This window comes from Cavia porcellus, unplaced genomic scaffold (genome assembly GCF_034190915.1).
Source record: "Cavia porcellus strain 051 isolate PalLab524CR breed Dunkin Hartley unplaced genomic scaffold, mCavPor4.1 scaffold_6, whole genome shotgun sequence".
NCBI lineage: Eukaryota > Metazoa > Chordata > Mammalia > Rodentia > Caviidae > Cavia > Cavia porcellus.
The window spans coordinates 68,264,605-68,285,982 of NW_026947489.1; the positions used below are offsets into that span (position 1 = coordinate 68,264,605).

The 21,378-nt window shown below is 36.9% G+C and overlaps 2 protein-coding genes across 7 annotated transcripts in view; one reads left to right on the forward strand and one right to left on the reverse strand.

Moving 5' to 3' along the window:
• Nucleotides 1–21,378, forward strand: part of Cct6b (chaperonin containing TCP1 subunit 6B) — a 64,078-nt gene that overhangs the window by 18,017 nt on the left and 24,683 nt on the right. For 4 of the 6 annotated variants that reach the window (XM_063250951.1, XM_063250953.1, XM_063250950.1 and 1 more), the window contains exons 2-5: nt 10,565–10,628; nt 11,168–11,302; nt 16,102–16,275; nt 18,152–18,255. In XM_063250951.1, coding sequence (XP_063107021.1) covers nt 10,565–10,628; nt 11,168–11,302; nt 16,102–16,275; nt 18,152–18,255 — 477 coding nt within the window. Of the gene's footprint in view, nt 1–7,748; nt 8,022–10,564; nt 10,629–11,167; nt 11,303–16,101; nt 16,276–18,151; nt 18,256–21,378 lie in introns of those variants that run through there. The other 2 variants (XM_003469611.5, XM_013152096.3) reach the window with 2 other exon arrangements.
• Znf830 (zinc finger protein 830) lies at nt 6,333–7,750 on the reverse strand. Its single transcript, XM_003469481.5, has one exon. The coding sequence runs from the start codon at nt 7,715–7,717 to the stop codon at nt 6,626–6,628; it is 1,092 nt and encodes a 363-aa protein (XP_003469529.2). The 5' UTR covers nt 7,718–7,750; the 3' UTR covers nt 6,333–6,625.

Here is a 21,378-nt window from a genome sequence, read left to right on the forward strand (position 1 = left end):
GCCAATTTAAGATAGCAAAAAGTTTAACAAATTGATAAAATAGTGTCATAGAGGAAGTGGCTGTTTATGTTACCTGAGAAAGGGACCCTGGGGCCAAATGAAGACTACCGTGCCTCCCAAAGTCAGATTCTAAGCAGAGAACTGCAAGGACACAATCCCTGAAATGGCACATGTGAGGACTGCAAAGCTAGCCAGTGATAGTACAGAGGAAGAACTGAGCAGCTCGAGTTAGGTAGTACAAACTTTCAAACTGAGGGTCCATTGGTCATTTCAGCCCACATGGTTGTTTTAACGTTTTGCTGAAATAAAAAACAGTCCTGACTAGAAGTATCTCATGCAAATGTAAAACAGCTTGGCCTCCAGGTATGGTGGTGCACACCTGTAATCCCATTACTCGGGAGGTTGAGACAGGAGGATCTCCATGAGTTTGAGGCCAGCCTGGGCTACATAATGAGTTCAAGTTGAGCCTGAACCGACAATACAGTGAGACCCTGTCTCAAAAAAAAAAAAAAAAAAAAAAGCTTTAGCAAAGCCAACATGCCAGGCTTTATTCTGGGATAAGACTGCTTTTAATATAGAATAATGATCCTCAGTGGAGCTTGTGTCCTCAATTTGTGACATTTTGCAGCACGAGTCTCATGTAGGCTTAATAAGTCCTTGAATGTTTTTATTCCGTATGATACAATCATAAATGAAGAGGTTTGTGTTTTATTTTGAGACAGGGTCTCCTAAGAATTTCACAGGTTGGGCTTGGACTTGTGATTCTTACCTCAGCCTTCCAAAGTGCTGGGATTACAGGTATGCACCACCATGACGAGTCTACATGTCTTAATCTCTGATTTTAAAAGATCAATCTGAGCTGGTGTGGTGACCTGTGTCTGTAATTTTAGGAGGCTAAGACAGGAGAGAAGGATTGTAAGTTCAGGCATCTGAGCAAGGTGAGTGGGAGTGGGTGACGGAATATAGCTGAGCTTCCCTGGGTTCGTTCCCCAGTACTGGGAGGAAAAAATGCTCTATTTTTAAAAGATGGTATTGGTGGAGGGTGAGAGGCAGGCCACAATGATTGTGATGCTGGTAGGGCCAGAAGAAACAGAGTGGACAGATTCTGGACAGTTTTTAGAGGTAGACCTAAGTAATGCACCAGGTTTCAGGCAGGGAAAGAATGGATATGGATTCCCAGGGTTTACTTTGAGCACCTGTGTGGGTGATGGTGTCATTTGCTTACAGAACACTCTGGAGGTCAGGAGGAGGAAGAAAATCAAAGCTGAGTGGAATGAGGAGGCAGTTATGTGTGCCAGAAGCTTAGTCAAGGTTGGGGTAATAAATTGGGAGTCATCAGTGAATAGGTGATATTCCTCTTAAGGAAACAAGAGACAATGTTGATAACCATTGTTAATAACCTTGTACTCTGTTCTACATCATGTGCTATGTCTATCCTTGGTTTTGACTTACAGCTTTGTTTTGCCATATTTGACTTTATTCTCTCCCCCGCCAAAAAAGTAATAAGAACTAAGGAGTAATAAAATCCAAAATGTGTAAATTTTGTTGTAAAAAAGAGAGGGAGGAAAAAAAAAAGAGCTCTAACGGATATAACAGTAAGTGTGTTTAGGGGTGTTAAATAGCTGACTATATTAATGTTTTTGGATCATTGAACACAGCTGTTTGCAGTCTCTCTGTTTGAATGTCTACTTTGTATTTGATACTGTGATTTGAGCAACTATTTCCAAGATGATAATATGTAATCTATTAACAGGTGATTTCTTACTGTTATGTTTTTTTTTTTGTAGTTCTGTATTATGTGTAACCTTACACTGCTTTGTTTTGTTTTGTGTTTTTCTCTTTTTCCTCTTAAATAAAAAAAAATAAACTTAATGGAAATGGATGAAGTCAGTGAGGGCGGAAACACAGATAGAAAATGAAGGCAGTGCATTTGGGGATTTTTTTCCTGTTCAAATTTAAATCTTCTACATTCCCCATATCATACAAATAAATTGATAATTAGTATTAACTAGCAACCTAAGGTTATCTGGCCATCATTCCTACCAACATATTTTCTTAAATCCCTTTACACATCTGTTGAGTAGCTAGCATTGACAGGAAACAACATTTTCATTAAGATTTTCCATTCTATGGCCATCAGAATGACTCCATATCTCACTGATTGTATACATGATATTGAACCCAAGGCCTTGCATTTCTGCTATGAAGCCACATCCCCAGGTCTTAATTTTTTGTTTTGAAACAGTTTTATTAAATTGCTCAGACTCATTTTAAACTTGATGCTTTTGAGTAGCGAGGATAAATGTGTCATCACCCCCAGCTATATACTTTATTTTATAGTGAAGAACCAAGTTTCAGAAAGATAACTTGCTCAGGATCATTAATCATTAAAATGTAGAGGAGGAGGCTCGGGATATAGCTCAGCAGCACAGCAACTGCCTGGCAAGTGTGAGCTCCTGAGTTCAATTCCCAGTATCAATCAATCAGTCTTCATTTAGAGCTGGGAGTGGTGGTGCACACCTGTAATCCCAGCATTTGGAGACTGAGGCAAGAGGATCTCTATGGGTTAAAATCCAGCCTGGGCTACCAAGTGAGTTCAAGGCCAGCCTGAACTGCATAGTGAAACTGTCTCAAATAAATAAATAAATTAAATAAGAAAGAAAGGTAGAGGAGGAATTTGAACTCAGGCTTTCTTTTACCAATTCCCTTGTTCTTCCCATTATTGCTCCATGAGTCAAATGATTGTTACAGCTTTTAGACTGAAATTGTATTTTTTTTCCTGCAACTTTAATTTCACATCGTCTCTTAATCCCTGGTATATAAAAACGCAGTCATTTCTTCCATCGTTAACATATAGGTGTGAAAGCACTTTGTAAATTATAAGGCACTGGGAAGGTATACACATGAAGGCTAATCAGAGCAGCAATTTTTCTTCCAAGAAAATGTTTTAAATTGGTAAGTGGGTAAGAACATATCTTGATAGCGTTTACAATAATTTTATATCGGGCTGGGGATTTAGCTCAGAGACTCAAGTGTTTGCCTGGTACGTACAAGGTCCTGAGTTCAATCCCTAGTACCAAAATAATAACAATAACAACAATAATAATTTTATATTGTGATGTTAAATTTGGGAGCTTTCTAATGAGAGGTTATTGGAAGGAATCCTTGGGACCAATTCTTACAATTTGGGAACACTGACGGCACTCACAACCTAATCCCAAAACCTGTTTTAGTTCAAAGATCTTTCCAGTATGTGTGGATCAGGAAGGAGCCTTTAACTATAGTAGCTGTTTACATTGATCTTGAATTCAACAATACACTGAATACTGGGATACAGTACATTGAAAGCCAGAGGACCTCCAAAAAGCATAGTAACACACACACATACCTGACACTTCTAAAGTTCTTCAGCTGTGTTGCAATTAAGGATAAAATGCTGTGTTCAAGGATTAAATGTTAACTTGCAGAAAGTTCAGACTGCTTATAGCGTAACATTCGACGTCCTCCACAGTGTTCATTATCTACCTTTCCAATCCTGATTCCCACCATTGCCAGGAATAAAGCCTGTGCTCCAGTTAAATTGGTCTGCTCACTACCCTCTGAACATGTTGTATCAACAGATTTCTCTTTAGGGATGTGCTCTTTTTGTGGTAGCCACTAAGCACATATACCTATTTCTCCAATGTGACTACCTAAACATAATGTGTTAAGATACACCCAGATTTCTAAAATGTAACACAAAAAGTAAAATGTAGCACAGGCTGTGGTGGTGTGTGCTTATAATCCTAACGTTTTGGAAGGCTGAAGCAGCAGGATTTCAAGTTTGAGGCCAGCCTGGAATATAGTGAGACCACTTAAAAAAAAACTAATCTAAATATTACAAATTGAACTGTTAACATTTTGGACATACTAAACAAGAACATTAAAACTAATCTCACTGGGGCTGGGGATTTTAGCTCAGAGGCAAGCAGGCAGTCGTTGAGTTTGATCCCTGGTACCGATAAAAAGTTAAAAGGTTAAAAAAACAAACAAACAATCCTCCTGCCTCAGTCTCCTGTTTATTTTTTAATACTTAATATTTAAAATATATATAGCCTGTATTATTTTTTTGGCTGTATTTTTGCAGTACAGGGGATTGAACCCAGAGCCTTGCACATTCTAAATAAATATCTACCACTGAGCTACATACCTTTGTATGTTTTTCATAGTGTTCTTCAAAATCATTAGCCAGACCCATCTTTGTAAGTCCCCAGCTCACAAATGAGTTCTGTCCTGAAAGAATGTTAAGTCAGATTCATTCCTAATCCAACAAAAGGAATCCTATACAACACAACTCAAATATTGTTAAAAATTACAACTCAAATATTCCTAAGTGAGGAAATTGCTATACTGTCATGTGCTGAAATAATAAAGTGATTTGACAGAAAATAAGTATGGCTGAGCATGGTGGCACATGCACCTGGGAGACTGAGGCAGGAGGATTTTTGCAAGTTTGAGGCCAGCCTAGTGAGTTCAAAAGCTAGCCTGACTTACACAGTGAGAGCCTGTCTTAAAAAGAAAAAGAAAAGAAAACCTAAGTGGACTCAGTTTAGAGGCAGGTGTACCTTGTCATCAAAATGAAATTGTTATTAATAACTTATCTAGCAGCTCAAAAACACTTTTTTCTTTTTTGGTCTTTTTGACACAGGTTCTAACTACACAGTTCAGGCTGGCCTTGAGCTCACTTTGTAACCTAGGCTGGTGTTAAACTCTAAAGGATTTTCCTGCCTAAACCTCCCAAGTGTTGGGATTATAGTCGTGTGCCACTAGGCCTGGCTGCCACTCCGTATCAAAGGCAACAATACTAAATTTGTGGCATATGGCAACTTCCCAGTAAGTACAGTATTAGCCAATGTCTTCTAGGCATCCACACTAAAACAATCCCCTGAATCTCTTTCCCTATTTTTCTTTCACTTGCAGTCACTAAACCATTAGCTCTTTTTTCTTTTCTTTTTTTGGTACCGGGGATTGAACTCATGATCTCACACTTGCCAGGCAGGCAATTAAACTGCTGAGCTAAATACCTGGCCCCCATTAGCTCTTTTTGTGAAATCGTTTTATTATTTTTTTCCATATTAATGTCTTAGTTACCTTGCTTTTAATACTGGGACTTGAACTCAGGACCTTGCATTTACCAGGCAAGTGCTTATGCCACTGAGCTGTATCTCTGGCCTAGTTACCTTTCTTTTGAAGATACAGCTTCCAAGTAGTCTTCCTAGTTTTCTTCTTACCATTTTATACTGTACACTGCTACTAATTCATACCCGGTATTTTAAGCACATATAATTACTTAAAAAACTTCTATTTGTTTACATTCTTGCCTATAGGAAGAATTCTTTAAAGACTTTTTATACCTTATTTCTTGGCATTCACTTCCATAAAATCTGAGCTTTAGTGAAATTAAATAGTATCAATACTTAAAGCACTTAGAATCTTGCTTACCCACACTAAGAAATATATAAATCTTAGCTATTAATGTTGTTGCTTATATTTATTTGAATATGTGGTGTGCATTTCTGTCTCTAGAACATTACTAGTTCCCTTTTCTGTTTGAATACTTCAATATCCAAAGGGAAGAGTGTTTTAAAATATCAATGATAGTGCAATTGTTACTGCTAGGAAAAACTACCCTCTTTATACTTACAGAACTTACAAACACAAACCCTAATTTATCACGAGTTTTAGACGAGATGAGGTAGAAATGAAATGTAGTATTTCTTTCATTCAAGAAACAGCAAATTTATGAAATGTGTTATTTCAAAAAATAAAAGCAAAGCCTGAAAATACAGTATATAATTGGGCCCTGAATTTAGAGCAGCTGCTCTCCAAATTTGTCAGAAATTAAAATAATCTGGAGTGTTCATGAATGTAGCTTCCTAGACCCCATCCTAATTTTACTGACTCTAAGGTTATGTGTCAGGCACTGAATTTTTTAAAAAGCTTCATAGGTGATTCATGCACATGATTTTAAAGTTCCACAGGTATATTTCTTGTACACCTACGTATCAGACAATCACTGGGCCAATCAAGAGAAACTTTAAAGAGGTTGTACATGTTTAGCATGTATTTTGCTGAATGTTCTTCTAAAGCAAGTGTTTGAAAGAATACTCAGAGAACTGATTAACCTGTGTGATTATGAGTAGTATTCTATCCTAAGATGAAAAACGAAGAAAAGAAAACCCTAACAGTGCTTTGAGTTTGACTTAGAGATCAAACAATATATAAAACCCCACACAGCAGAGTATTCCATCTAAACTCTGCTAATCTATTAATGTATAAATCTCAAAACAGAATTACTTAAGTAAATATATATTTAACTATGTACAATATTTACAATTTAACAGATTTTACAACTCAGTTAAGCATGTAAATGTGTGAAAAGTTGGCGTTATATAACACTTCAAAAATTTCGAAAAAACAACTTTTTTTCAAAAATATTTTACATCAATTTTCAAAGTGCCATTGCTCACTAGCTCATTTTTACCACAAAGAACACAGTTAGGTACCCAAATCTTTAGGCCTGGAGTAACTGAGACAGCACTTATTACACGACAGAAGCTGTTAGAAAGTCTGGGTCTTTAAAATCTTACAATAAAGCTCCTTTCACCCTCCAATCCTGAGATAACAAGTCTTGTAGTTCTCCCTCATCATCGCTGTCAGCATTCTCCTCTTCCTTTTTTTGCAGTTCCTTTATGGTCAGCACCTCTTTAAGCTTATTTTTTATTTCATCCTGGCGATTCCGCAGCTTTTCTACCCGACGGTAACACTCTATTTGCTCATCAATCTCCCCAATCTGGCGGTCCAACCGGCCCTCCTCATCCTCTTCAGCAACTATAGCTTCGGAAATAGTACTGACCTGCCTCATGGCTTTTTGAAATTCGTCCCACTCTTTGTCCATCTGATCCTTCGGGGCATCAACCTTTCGTACCTTTGCGTCTACCTCAGGGTCGTCAAAAAATCCTTCCGGTAATGCTTCTGCAGTGTTTTCTCTCCTTTCCACCACTTTTTCATGTATTTCTGCTTTCTCAATTGACCCTGAGTGAGGAATCAGGGGAGCCTTGGGAGGATTTGTATTGAAGGAATCGTTTGGCAGCACACTACTTGTTGCGTCCCGCGAGGAGGAAAGTGAGTGTTCTTTGCTCAGCGGGTCCGTCAGCTGCTTGCTGCCGCCCCCCAGTTTTCCTTCTCCCTCCTCCTCTTCTTCTTCCTCGTCTTCATAATCGGGGAGTAAGCCAAGCCCAGAAAGCTTATTGGGGGTCGCTCTAGCTGAATCTTTTCCCGTTTTATCGAAGTTGGGGGATGATGTGGAAGGCTGTACCTGAGGAACCTTGCCTCTCTTGGCATCTGGATTATCAGTATCTGGTGCTTTCCTTTTGGCAGACTGAAGCGCTGCGCTGGCAGATGGACCCGGGGTGACACCTTTGGCGCCTTTCAGTTCAGCTACTTTCTCTCGGTGCTGCTTTCCCAGGACATGAGTCTGCCACAGAAGCTCGCTCTTGACCGGGGTGTTACAAAGGGCACAACTCAGCTGCCCCAAACGGTTGTATTTAGCAAACGGAGATTCTATCTTCTTGCGGTTAGTGCTCAGACGCTGCTTCTCCTTCATCAACCGTCTCAGTTCTTCCTGATTCACCACTCTCTTCCCGGCCGGAGTCTGAGCGGAGGTGGAGGACGCCATCTTTGCGACCAGACCTGATGTGATTCTGGTTTCAGTTCGGGCGAGGCATGATGGCGTCACTTCCAGTCTTGGCGCCGATTGGCTAAAATTCCGGAGGGTGGGGCGTGGCTCCAGGGTTTCCTTTACAAAACTGTTACGGAGTCCGCTTGCGCCGCAACCGTTAAGCGATGGCTGCGATCAAGGTGTTGAACTCCAAGTCTGAGGTGGCCCGAGCCCAGGCGGCCTTGGCTGTGAACATATGTGCCGCCCGAGGGCTGCAGGATGTGCTGAGGACCAACTTGGGTCCTAAGGGCACCATGAAAATGTGAGGCGGCGGTTAGGGCGCCTGGTGTGATTTGGGTTACAGACATGGCCGGTGTTTCGCGAAGACAGTGGAGCAGTGGGGTCGCACTTGTGGGACTGTTTCCTTTCCTCACTCCTGCCCTGAGAGCATTTCTAGTCTGGTGCGAGGGAGAAAAGTCTGCTTAAGGAAAGGGACCGGGAACCTTGACACACTTCATCCTTTTTTAACGTTAGGATTGTTAGGCCGTTGGAAAGCCAGTTTATTTAAGGCATTTACCCCCCGCCCCCGCGCGCCCACCCCTTATTGGGGATCAGGCTTGGTGTACACTAGGCACTTTACCACTGAGGTGCAAACCACCTTCCTCATTCCCCTGCCCTGCTCTTTATAATTATATGGCCTTAGTCTGTAAATTCCACTTTTTCCCCCTCTCTTTCATGCTAGATATTGAACCTTCGGGTCTTGCACATGCTAGGTACCTGCTTTATCACTGAGCAGCAGCAGCGGCACTGCAGATACATAGTTTAGTTGTTTTGTTTTTTGCGTGGTAATGTGTTGTGGAAATGAGCTTTCGAGTGAGGTAGACTTGGGTTTAAATCCAAGTCCTATAAATAGTTGTTAATGAAAATCTCTAGTTGGTAACACGAGGCCTACAGAGGCTTTTTTGTTTGTTTTTTAAAAAACTGTGGTTTTCTGGCCTGTTCGTGAACCAGCCCTGTGCTCTTCACCTTCCTACAGCTTCTAAAAATTCGTGATCCTTGATCTATACCAATCTAAACTTGGTCGGAATGTATTTACTAGCGTTAGATATGTGCGAACACTCACACACACACTAATCTAGCTCTTGAGTACTTGGGCAAATTATTTGACTGCCTTATATCTACAGCTCTTGATATTTGTTCATTGTTTTACCACACTTATTTAGGACTTTTTTTTTTGTCTCTTTTGAGACAGGGTCTCGCCTATGCAGTTCAGGCTGGCCTTGAGCTCACTTTGTAGCCCAGGCTGGTCTCGAACTCACAAAGATCCTCCTGCCTCAGCCTCCTGAGACTATTATTTTCTTTACACGAGAGGGAGAGACTAGAAAGCCAAAGGATAGAAAAGACATCCTGATTGGAATGAAAAAACTAATATTAATGGTTTTAAAAAGGCATTTATATACTGGATACTGGGAAAACATGACAAAGATCTATTCTTAAGGAAATCTGGTAGAGACAGATATGCTAATTATGTACAGATATACATGATTACACTGAGGAAAGAGACTACTGATGCAAAAGGAAAATCCTTTCCAGGAATAGATGATGATTGCCACAATTTTGAAAATGAAGGCTGGGTTTGGTGGTACATCCTATAATCCTAGTTCTCCCAAGGCCAAAGCAGGAGGATCACTGAGTTACAGTGAGACCCTGTCTCAAAAAACCAAAACTAAAACATGGGGGTCACCTAACTAATTTCTAGGATTTTTTTTTCTTTTTTCTTTTTTTAAGATGGGGTCTTACTATTGTAGTCCAGGTTGGCCTTAAACTCAATGTGTAACCCAGGCTGACCTCAAAGTTACTGCAATCCTCAACCTCCTGAGTGGTCTGCATCACCACACCTGGCCTCCTAATTTCAGAAATAAGAAAGTCCAGTGTTACAAATCCCAAGGAGGGAAGTGGGACAGAACCATGCTGCATTAAGGGAACTGAAAGGCTAGCTTGTGGGAAGGTAGTAGGTGAGGCAGCAAAGATACACATAGGCTAGAATGGTAAAGGTGTAGTGTGGCATTGTTAAATTAATTTAGATTTTAACTTCAAAAGCAATTGACAACCTAAGATTACCTCTTAAGGATTTTTGTTCAGGGGAATGAGTCCCAGTGCATTTTTGTTGGTTTTGGAAACAGGGTCCCAGCTGACCTCCTGTCAGCCTCCTGAATGCTGTGATTACTGAGGTGCACCACCATACCCAGGTTGCATAGCCTTTTAGAAAGAGAAATGGGGGCTGGGGATTTAGCTCAGTGACATAAGCACCTGCCTTGCAAGCAGGCTGTCCTGAGTTTGATCCGTGGTACCGATAAAAAGTTAAAGTTTAAAAAAAGTTAAAAAGAAAAAAAAGAAGAGAAATGTACTGTGAAGGTAGATTCAAATCCAGAGATATCTGGGATGCTGTCTTAGAGATGCTAATGACAGTGGAAGTAGAAGGGATTAATATAGAAATTTAGGTTGTGGAACTAACAGACCTTGGTAACATAATTAAATACGAGCAATGAGGGGAACTAAGTTGAGTGACTGAATGATTGGTAACATTTATAAAAAAAAATCGGGAAATTTGCAAATTTGTGTTTTATATTCTCATTTTTCATTGACCAGTGTTCATAACTGCTTTTTAAACCCAGCAAGGCTACATATCACTGTAAGTCCATCTGAGTAGAAGTGATTCTGAGAGCTGCACGTGGTGGGAATTACCATAATATCTCCCCATTACATGATGGGTATTTTCCAAGCCTCGCTTCCTATTTGAAGGAGTGGAGTGTCTTGTTTGGGACTTGCCATATGAAGTTATTAACATTGCTGTTCTCTGAGCAGGCTTGTTTCTGGTGCTGGGGACATAAAACTCACCAAAGATGGCAACGTGCTGCTCCATGAGATGGTAAGCTAATGCCGCTGACTTTAATGAACTTTAAGTAAGCCTTACTTAAGAACACGGAGCAATTTGTGTATCTTTAAGCCAAGGCTGTCAGCTAATTACTGCAGTCTTGTGATAGGCTTCTTTGAGTAAACATTGATAAAAATGGTTTTTGGCTATTTTCAAATGTTTGTATAGTCCAAGTAATAGCTTAATAATGTCTTTTAAAGACATGGAATTATATTCTTTGTAATTGTGAAAAAATAAAAAATTAGCAGTTTTCATAAATGGATTCATCTTTCAGATTGAAAGATTTAATCTTCTGCAAATGTCATTGCATCTGAACAAAGACTTATGAAATATTCATACCTCATTAGTTTTTAATTTTTAAGTTTTGGACTTGACATTTATTAAGTACTGATAATGTAAAACTTGTAAACCTGTACAGTGAAGTTTATTTTTATTTTTACAATTGACCCTTAGGTTATCTTGTTTTGTGTGGCATTAAAAAAAAAAAAACCACCTCATTCTTCTCACTTTAAATCTGTTGTTTACTTTTTCAGCAAATTCAACATCCAACAGCTTCCTTGATAGCAAAAGTAGCAACTGCCCAAGATGACATTACAGGAGATGGTACCACTTCAAATGTTCTAATTATTGGAGAGTTATTAAAACAAGCCGATCTTTACATTTCTGAGGTATTAAAATTTCACAGAATCCACACAAAATTCATTATTGTGAATTTTAAAAAACAAAAATTATACTGTCGATTTAATTTTAAGAGGGTATAGGTAAATTTTAATCATTCTTGGAGAATTATAAATAGAAATAATAGTGAACTTTTTTTTGACCAAAACAGTACTTTTTATTAGAATTATAGACTTTTAAAAATGAAATATTTAAGATATATTGAAAAGTAAAAATTACAAAATGTCATTGAAAAAGTTGAAACAAAATTACTAGTAACTAGAGAAAACTTATTCTCTAGAAAACTAGAGAAAAATTATTGAATATTTTGCACATTGAGAATTTACCTACCTTTTCGGTTGTATTTTCATTTATAAATCACCCAGTCTAGCCAGAGTCTTTCACTCACCAGACTCCGAAATTATCAAGCACATTTACACTGTCCCTTTACATTTTGTGTTTTGTTCAGTGTGTATTCTTTTCTTGGCATTCCTATCTCCTATAATTATTTGAAATTTTCTTCTTTTTCAGGGGCCATTTCAGCAAAGCATAACCTGATCAAAATACTAAAATATTATTTCTTTGTGTTTCATTTAATATGTCTGTTCATTCAATACCAACAATTTATCTGGATTAGAATGCTTTTGGCTGTAAGCAGTAGAAATTTGACTAAAACACAATTAAACTATAAGGGAAATACTATCTCTCATAGTGGAATGTTAGGCAAGATCTAGGGTTAGTTAATTAAAAAGTTCAGTGAGTTATAAAGTACCCAGGCCCCTTCTGTCTCTTAGCTCTGAATATTCAAAATAGTGTTTCATCCTAATGTTAATTCATCCTCTTGAATGTTAATTTTGTCAGAGAAAATCAGTGCTACTTGCTTCCTTTGATAATATTCAACAGGGTAAGGTGGTAAAACCATTCATCCCCCTATGGAACATAAATCCTTTCTATAGCATGGTTGGCCATCCTTCTGTCTTATGCCCATCCTAAACAAATAACAATTTTTAGGAAAATTGATATAGACTAATGGGTTCTTATTCCTTTAGTTGGGGATTTGTTTACTTTTCTCTGAAACACAGGTGGAAGAGACACCCAAAATTAGGTTTGGGTTGGGAAGAGAGGAGTTTGGGAACAGTGGGGTACTGACAGTAACTGATGTAATCATGAAACTCTCTGGCTATTCAGTGATAGAGCTTGGGATGGGACATGATAGAAATCTTGGAGGAGGGACAAATACCTTAAATGGTCTATGGCAGTTAGAAGTACTCACTATGGAAGTAGACTTGAGCAAAATTTTAGGGTGGAGTGAGCCAGGTCAAAGAGTGAAGGATGGAGATAACCGCATTCCGAGAAGCTGGAGCAACATAGAATTATTATAATGTAAGCAGATTGATGTTGCTGGGGTTTAAAGTGATGTGGACAGTAGTGGAGAAGAGGCTAGGGAAACAGATGGGAGACAGATCACAGAGTGTGTAGCCAAGAAATTTACACTTTATCCTGTGGTGAACAGATTAGACGTATCAACATATTAAAGATTAATGTGGTCAGATCAACATTTTAAAGATTTGAGGACATTTTGTTTTTGAGATGGAGTGGTTATGTGGTCCAGGCTATGTGGTTCAGGCTAGGCTTGAACTCTGTGTAGACCGCACTGCCCTTGAACTTGGGGTGGTCCTCTTGCCTCCGCCTCCTGAGTGCTGGGATTGCAGCCATGCCCGACTTAGAAGGCACTTTTAAAGAACTAGAAGTCCTTTTAGTAGTTTTTAGGAACAACCTTGAGGTCTAAGATAAAGAAATTTTTGGTAGTATAATAGCATGGGCTCTGGAGTTAGGTATTGTGTGGTGAAATCCTGCCTCCACTTCTTAATTAACTTGCTGATTTAAGGCAAATTACACTGTCCCTTTACATTTTGGGCTCCTCATGCATGAAGCAGGAATAATAACACTCACTTTATAACACTGAGAGGATAAAATTAAATAATTCATGTAAAACTCTATTCTAGAATAGTGCCTAACACAAATGTTCAGTTAATGTCAACTTTTCAGTATCATTTTAGGTATGCTATAAAGGAATGCAAACAATTAATTGACCCTTGTGCTAGCTTTTTTTTTTTTTTTGAGGGAAGGAAAGGTTTATTTTTTTTATTTTAAAGAGATTAAGATAAAAGAGGACATAACAAAGCAGATCAGAACAATTTAAGCAACTCAGTATTTCACCACAAGACAACCTGATATAATAGTAGCTACCATAATGTCTCTTTTCTTGAAATAGTTGAGCATACCTTCATACACAATAGTATCAAACATAACAAAATAGTATAAAACCATTCAAGAGAATGAAAGAATTATAGGGCATTCAGAACCAAATAACAGAAAACTAACAATGGTTACTGTATTATCTCATTGCTCATAAAAAATTTGTTTATATTACTACACATGATAAAATCCAGTATGATACCACATGATAGAACCAATGGAAACAGAAGAACAAAAGTATATTAGGACTTCAAAACAAGATGATATTAAATCAGCACTGGCTATATAGTATCTGGTTTTCTTCCAAATAGCTGTTCATACCTCTTGTTCTAGCTTTCACAAAGTTTGTATATTTTGCAGGATAAACAATACTATTTTTAAAATTTTATTTTTGTCAGTTTTAGGTCTATAGAAAATTTGTAAGACTATTGCAAAGAATTATCATATATGTTTAATTCAGATTTCCTGTAATTTTTTACTTCCTGCCTTTCTCTCTCTCTCTCTCTCTTTTTTTTTTTTTTGTCTTTTTCCTTTTTATTGGTACCAGGGATCGAACTCATGACTGCCTGCTTGCAAGGCAGGCGCTTATGCCACTGAGCTAAATCCTCAGCCCTTCTCTCTTTGATATATAGATAATATATATTATATATTATGTACATATCTTTTGTGAATGGTGTAAGTTACAAAAACTGTCAAAATATTTCAGTGTATTTTTAAATCACTGAATTATATAACCATATATTTATGTTAGTATATAAAATATGAACTTAATACTAAATATTAACGCTTACATATTCATATAACACTCTTATCTTTAGTTTTGTTTTTCTGAGGCAGGGCATTACCTTGAATTCACTGTATAGTCCAGGCTGGCCTGAACTCATGGCAATCCTCCTGCCTCCTGATTGCTAGGATTACAAGTGTTTACCACTACACGGAGGTATAATACTCTTATCTGCAAATTTTAGTCAAATATTACCATTTGTTCCAATAGTATTCTTTTTTTTTCTTTTTCCATACTGGGGATTAAACCTAGAGCCTTGCACAGAACTATATACCATTATTATTTTTTAAGACATGGTTTCAGTGGCCTAGGCTTGATTTTGCAGTCCTTTTGCCTCAGCCTTCCAAGTAGCTGGGATTGTAGACGTGTATCACTCTACCCAGCTAATAGTGTTCTTTACAAAAACAGAAAATTTAGGATCATGAATTGCATTGAGTTATCATGTCCCTTTAGTCTCTTGTAAGCTCAAATAGTTCCTAAGCTGCCTTTATGCTTCATGGCATTGCTACTTTTAAGAAGTATAGGCCAATTATTTTGTAGAAAGTCCCTTAATTGGCTTTGTATCTTTTCTCACAATTACATTCAATTTTTGATTTTTGGCAGAAGCATCTTTTCTCACAATTAGATTCAATTTTTGATTTTTGGCGGGAGCACCACAGAAGTGTTGTTTTGTTCTTCTCAAGGCATCCTATCAGGAGACACATGCTGGCTCTCTGTCCTATTACTGTGATGTTAACTTTGATCACTACTTGAAGATGGCATCTGTCTACCACTTTTCTCCAAATCAACACCGCTTCTTTCCTCTTGCATTGAAAGGAGTCTTTTATGCCCATTCAGTGCACCACATGTCTATGTCGTCATAATTTTTAGAGACAAAGACTTGTAGTTTTTTTTGTACTAGACCTGTGAGGTGGGTTCTAAACAATATAGGAATCCAAGCAGCCAAATTGATGAATTTGGAATTTAATTAGCTGAGCTCAATGATCACTCGTGTGGACACATTTCAGAGTCTTACTGAGTGGTTGCGAACTGGAAAATTACAAAGCTTTTAAACAGAGAACCACAAAAAGACATCCTGTTGGAAACAGTTTACCTATAATCCTACATTAATTTTTGGTTGACACCTGTATTCTGTTTCTTTTGTTGAGCAGGTTAATTTTTCTCTTGTGGATACAACTCATTCTGCTTTTCTCATGGGACTCATATCCTGAGTAATTTTCCATTCCTGGGTCAAATCCAGGGCACTAATTAAATGCAGGGCTCAAGATGGCGTCAGTTATGCCAAGCTACAACAACCTGCAACTTTTCTATTTGATTTATTTCACATAAGAAGCTCTGAAAGACAACTTTTATAAATTAAATACATATATTCACATTTAGTAACATTAATGTAGATAACATTACTTTTTTGGACATGCAGGGTATGAAATTCAGCGCAAAGCCCTGAATTTAATCCCAGTACAGGAAAAGACACATAATCAAACAAAACATAGGACACTATTGGAACAAGTGGTGACATTCAAATAAAATTTACAGTTAAAGGCTGGAGATTTAGCTCAGCGACCTAAGTGCCTACTTTGGAAGCACACAGTTGTGAGTTCGATCCCCTAAAATTTACAGTTTAGATAATGAACTATATGAATATGTCAAATGTTAATCACACTGTGGTTTTACAAAAGAATTCCTTGATTTTAAGACAGGAAAAGATAATTATCTTTACTTTGGGTGATTTACTCCATGGTTTATAATTTTGTGTTGATTCAATAGGGCCTGCACCCTAGAATAGTAGCAGAAGGATTTGAAGCTGCAAAGACAAAAGCACTTGAGGTTTTGGAAGAAGTTAAAGTAAAAAAGGAGATGAAAAGAGAGATCCTCTTAGAGGTGGCCAGAACATCTCTGCAGACGAAAGTTCATGCTGAACTGGCTGATGTGCTAGTAGAGGTATGGATAAAACTTTTATATCCAGAATGAATACAGCTTAACACATGATGATATTTTAAGTTTTCCTATCAGATAGCCAAGAAGTACTGCATGTGGTTCTTTTGAATGTAAAAACAAAATAAGACAAACATTTATAGTCTTATGTCTAGGTGAAGATCTGATTGGTTAAAATAGTGTTTGTAATTCTTCAACAGTGTCACATTAACACATAGTGACTTGAGGGTTCAGAGAGGCATGGCTCCTGGGAGTTGTCTCCTGTGGAAGTTCTTGGGTATTACACTCATCGGAACCCAGCAGTCCGTATTTTTTCAGATGAGGTAGTGCATGAGGAAGTTATTTGACAGTAGGTTACTGGTTTAATGAAACATGATTAATTTGACATTATAGTGTTCACATTTAAGAAATGCATATTTGTTTTGTTTACTTCTGAAGTTAAAGTAAATGTAATATAAAGACAAGACTGGGTGATTTTTTTGGATATATATATATATATTTTTGTTTTTGGTACTGGGGATCAAATTCATGACTCCGTGCTTGCAAGGCAGGCGCTTATACCACTGAGCTAAATCCCTAGCCACTTGGATGGATATTTTAAGAAAGATTTTTATCAGGTTGTTGTCATTGGTGATGTCATTCTTGCTTCTCAACTTTGCAGTTTCTGAAAATTGAACGTATTGCTTTATCAGAAATGATAGATTCATAGCAACCACATGCATAAGACACTGACATACAAATGAATGTTATTCATTTACTTGAGAAATACACATGCCAAATGGACTGGAACCCCTGAGTTGTTTCTGCTCACTTCTTACCAACAGAAGACCCTTCCTGGGAAATGAGATTTATATCAGACAGTTTCTTGCTGAGCAGTCAGAAGAAAGGCTTGCTGTGTTTTCTGCTGTTGAAGTATTCAGGTGGCCCAGGATCTTCATGCTGTCTAATTAGGGCAACTATTTTCTTTTTCTTTTTTTATATTTATTTATCTATTCATTTAATTTTGGGATCAAACTCATGGCCTTGCGCTTGCCAGGCAGACTCTTACACCACTGAACCAAATCCCCAGCCAGCTCTTTTCTTTTAGAGGTTTAAAAGCACTGATAATCTCACTACCCACTGGCCTTTACCTTATTCCCTAATAAACTCCACTATTAATAATATGTTACCTTAGGTAAATTTTTTACACATACAGTGAATTTTTTTCTTGCTTTATTTATATTTTAGGGTCATTGTACTTCAGCTCTTTAATTTCTGTGATCAGTTATTTTCATATTCTCTTTCAAGCTAACCAGTAAGATGTGGGTGTTCTTGCTTCTTAAATTGCAGATCCCTGGAGATATGGGGCAGAATAAATGGGACATATCTTTCTGGGGTGTCATTTTTACTTTACAGTTTTGGAGTAAACAAATACAGTGAAACTGGCATGTATATGTTGTGGCATGACGTGGAAACTTTTCATGAAAAAATATGAGAATTGTATTGTGACCAGCAAATTTGAGCTCTGCTCTTGGATTACATTTGCTCTCTTTGCATTGATGGTGTTCTTTCATGGCAGAGTTTGGATAGCATAGTGACTTGCAGTTAAAGAGACTGAATTCTCCTCCTTACTCTGCTACTGTTATTTCTGATTTTAAAATCCTAACTAATTTCCTAAGATCTGATTTCAGTTTTTTCTTTAAAATAAAGGGTTTGATAATTCAGAAGTTAGATTATAAAATATTCACTGTTTTTTATTAGAGTCCATAATATTATTTATTAGAGTCCATAATAAAGTGGCCTTTATTGGCTTTGCCTTATGCTGAAGCCCTTTACTTGTTTTTAGTCTGGTGTTGATTTCTTGGGCCAACTAATATACTATTTTTACTCACTTCTTTTTCAGGCTGTGGTGGATTCAGTTTTGGCAGTTAGAAGACCAGGTTATCCTATTGATCTTTTTATGGTGGAAATCATAGAGATGAAGCATAAATCAGAAACAGATACACAGTAAATTGCATAAATTTTGATAATACATAGGTCCTAGAATATTTAGTTTTCTTTACCTGCTTTTTCATTAATTTCTTTAGTTATTTTGATTTAATGTAAATCTCTGGTTAATGGGTATTTATCATGGAAGCTGGAATGAAAAGTAAACAAAATAATTTCTTTCTGCAAAAGGCTTATATTCCTAAATGGACTAGATAATAAATTAGTAGGGGCCAGGGATTTAGCTCAGTGGCATAAATGCCTGCCTGGCAAGCACAAGGTCATGAGTTCTATCCCTGGTACCAAAAAAAAAAAAAAAAAAAAAAAAATCAAATGAAATTGTGATGATAAATTAATAATATATGATTTTATAATGTTTAGGGAAGGCCATTCTGATAAGAAACAAAACTATAAAGCTAAGAGATCTCTGAAGAAGTAAAGGATCTACTCATGTGTAAGCCTGGAGTAAGAGGTTCTAAGCCGAGGGGTTACCAGTTGGAAAGGTTCTGAGGCAGAAGTGTGGTTGGGGTTCCACTGTGTCCACCTGAAGCACACGTGGGTAGAAAAAGTAGTAGATAAGGTCAGAGAGTAAGAAAGGCCAGGGTGTGTTTCCTGTTGATTAGAATTTAACTGATTTTAAACTTTCTGTTATGGAAGATCCTAAACATGTGTAAATATAAAGAGGATCAAAGTAGGGAACTCCCATGTATGGGTTGCTTTTCTTTATCAATGTTTATTTTTTAATCAGATTTTATTGGTACATTTTAGGTATACATAGTGATCACACTCATCATAGAGAATTTGTCCTGTATATGATATAACCTGTCTTTTTCCCATTCCACCACCCTCTCTTTAATGCCATCTCCCCTCCCCATTTACAAAAGCTTTGTTCCCATGTTTTCCTTCTTTTCTCATTTTGTTTTACTTTTCCCTTCTTTCATTTCTCTTTTACCTTTGTTCCCCAATTTTTGGATGTATCTTATTGTCTTTTTTTTTTTTTTTAATCGGTACTGGGGATTGAACTCACAACCGCCTGCTTGCAAGGCAGGTGCTTATGCTGCTGAGCTAAATCCCCAGCCCCTGGATGTATCTTATTTCAACTATACTCCTTTTTCCTCCCAACCTGAATTATTTTGAAACAAAACCAGACATATTTTACCTGTAAAATATTATTTATTATCTGTAAATAAAGGTAAGTTTTACTCTTTTACCTAGTGTATCTAAAAATATTACCATATCTAAAAATTAATAAGTTGTTAATATCATCATATATTCACTCAGTTTGTATTGTAATTTTAGTAATTGATTTTTTTCAGTTAGTCTTGTTTGGAGTAAGATCCAAACACAGTCTATATATTGCATGTGATTGATATCTTTTTATTTATTTGCTTTTTTGATACTGGTGATTGAATCCAAGGTTTTTGCACTGAGATACATCCACCGTCCCTTATTTATTTCAAGATAAGATCTTGCCCACCTGGGGCTTGAACTTGTGTTCCTCTAACCTCAGCCTCCCAGTATTGGAATGACAAGCAGGTGCCACCACACCTGGCTGGTTGATATCTTTTAACCTCAGTTACTTTGTAGGTTCTTTTTTTCTCTCATTAATTACTTTAATAATTGTTTTGAAGTCTGGTTGTTTGTCATGAAATCTTTTGGTGCAAAGAATTTTGATTACTTACACAGTTTTTTTAGTACATACAGGACTAGTTCAGTTTTATGTTTTTTAAATCATTTTATTACATAGTGTTTTTCAGAGTGTTTGTCCATTTTGTCTAAATTTTCAAGTTTTGGGGCACAAACTATTCCTAAGGATCGTGTTTGCAGGATCAATAAATTCTGTAGTATTATTCCCATTTTCTTAGTGTTACTTATGCTTTTCTTTCTTTCCTTTTTTTTTGGGTAAGTTTTACCAGAGGTTGGTTTGGTTGCAGAGTGTCTGTTTATTATTTAATGTTTTAGTTTGGGAGGTTTTTTGCTGAACTTTTTGCTTCTATTTTATTGAGATATCTCAATAAAATTAATTCATTAATTTTCAGCTTTTTGCTTCTGTAATACAGTATTTAAGGCTCTAAATTTTCCTTAAAGTGTTTCTCAATTGTAGCCCTAAAATTCCTTTCTTTCTTTCTTTCTTTCTTTCTTTCTTTCTTTCTTTCTTTCTTTCTTTCTTTCTTTCTTTCTTTTCTCTCTCTCTCCGTCTCTTTCTTTCTTTCTTTCTTTCTTTCTTTCTTTCTTTCTTTCTTTCTGTTTGTCTTTTTGAGACAGGATCTTGCTATGCAGTTTGGGCTTTCCTTGAGCTCACTTTGTAGCCCAGGCTGGTTTTAAACTCCCTATGATCCTCCTCAGCCTCCTAAATTCTGGGATTATAGGCATGTGCCACCAATGCCGAGTTTCTGTAGCCCTTAAATTTAGATACATAATATTACCATTTTTATTCCACTTAAAATATTTTCTAGTTTCTATTAGAAGTATGTTTGTAAATTTCAAACTATATGGGAAAATTATAGTTATTTTATTGATTTCTAGTTTGATTATAATTCTATCAGTTACTGAAAGATTTAATTGTCTTTGAATAACCATTGTGGATTCATTTTCTATTGTTTTTATAGTTTTGCTTTATACATTTTGAGACTGTCTTGACCAAGGGATATACCTTGGTAATAAAGTACTTGTCTAGCTTGTATAAAGCCTGGGTATTAGGTGAATATAGTTTTGAAGCATTTTATTTTCCTGGTGCATTGAATTTTTGTACTGAGATAAAAGGACTGTCTTTTATCTATTAATGTCTTTTTTTCTCTTTTTTTTTTTGGTACTAGGGATCAAACTCATGATCTTGTGCCTACCAGGCAAGCGCTTGAACCACTAAGCTAAATCTCTGGCTTAACCCATTGCATTTAATAGTTCTGGGTATATTAATTTTAAGCTTACATCTTGTTTTTTTTTTAAAAACTTTCTATTTATCTCCACTTGTTCTGTTTCTTTTATCTTCAATTTTTAAAGTATTTTTATTCTATTTTTTCTCTTTAGTAGTTTGCAAGTTCCATACTTCTGTTATTTTATGATTGATCTAAAAATTACACCATATATAATCTACACTTAATCAATGCCTTTAATCTTCTGGATAGTAGCTCCATTTACTCCCTG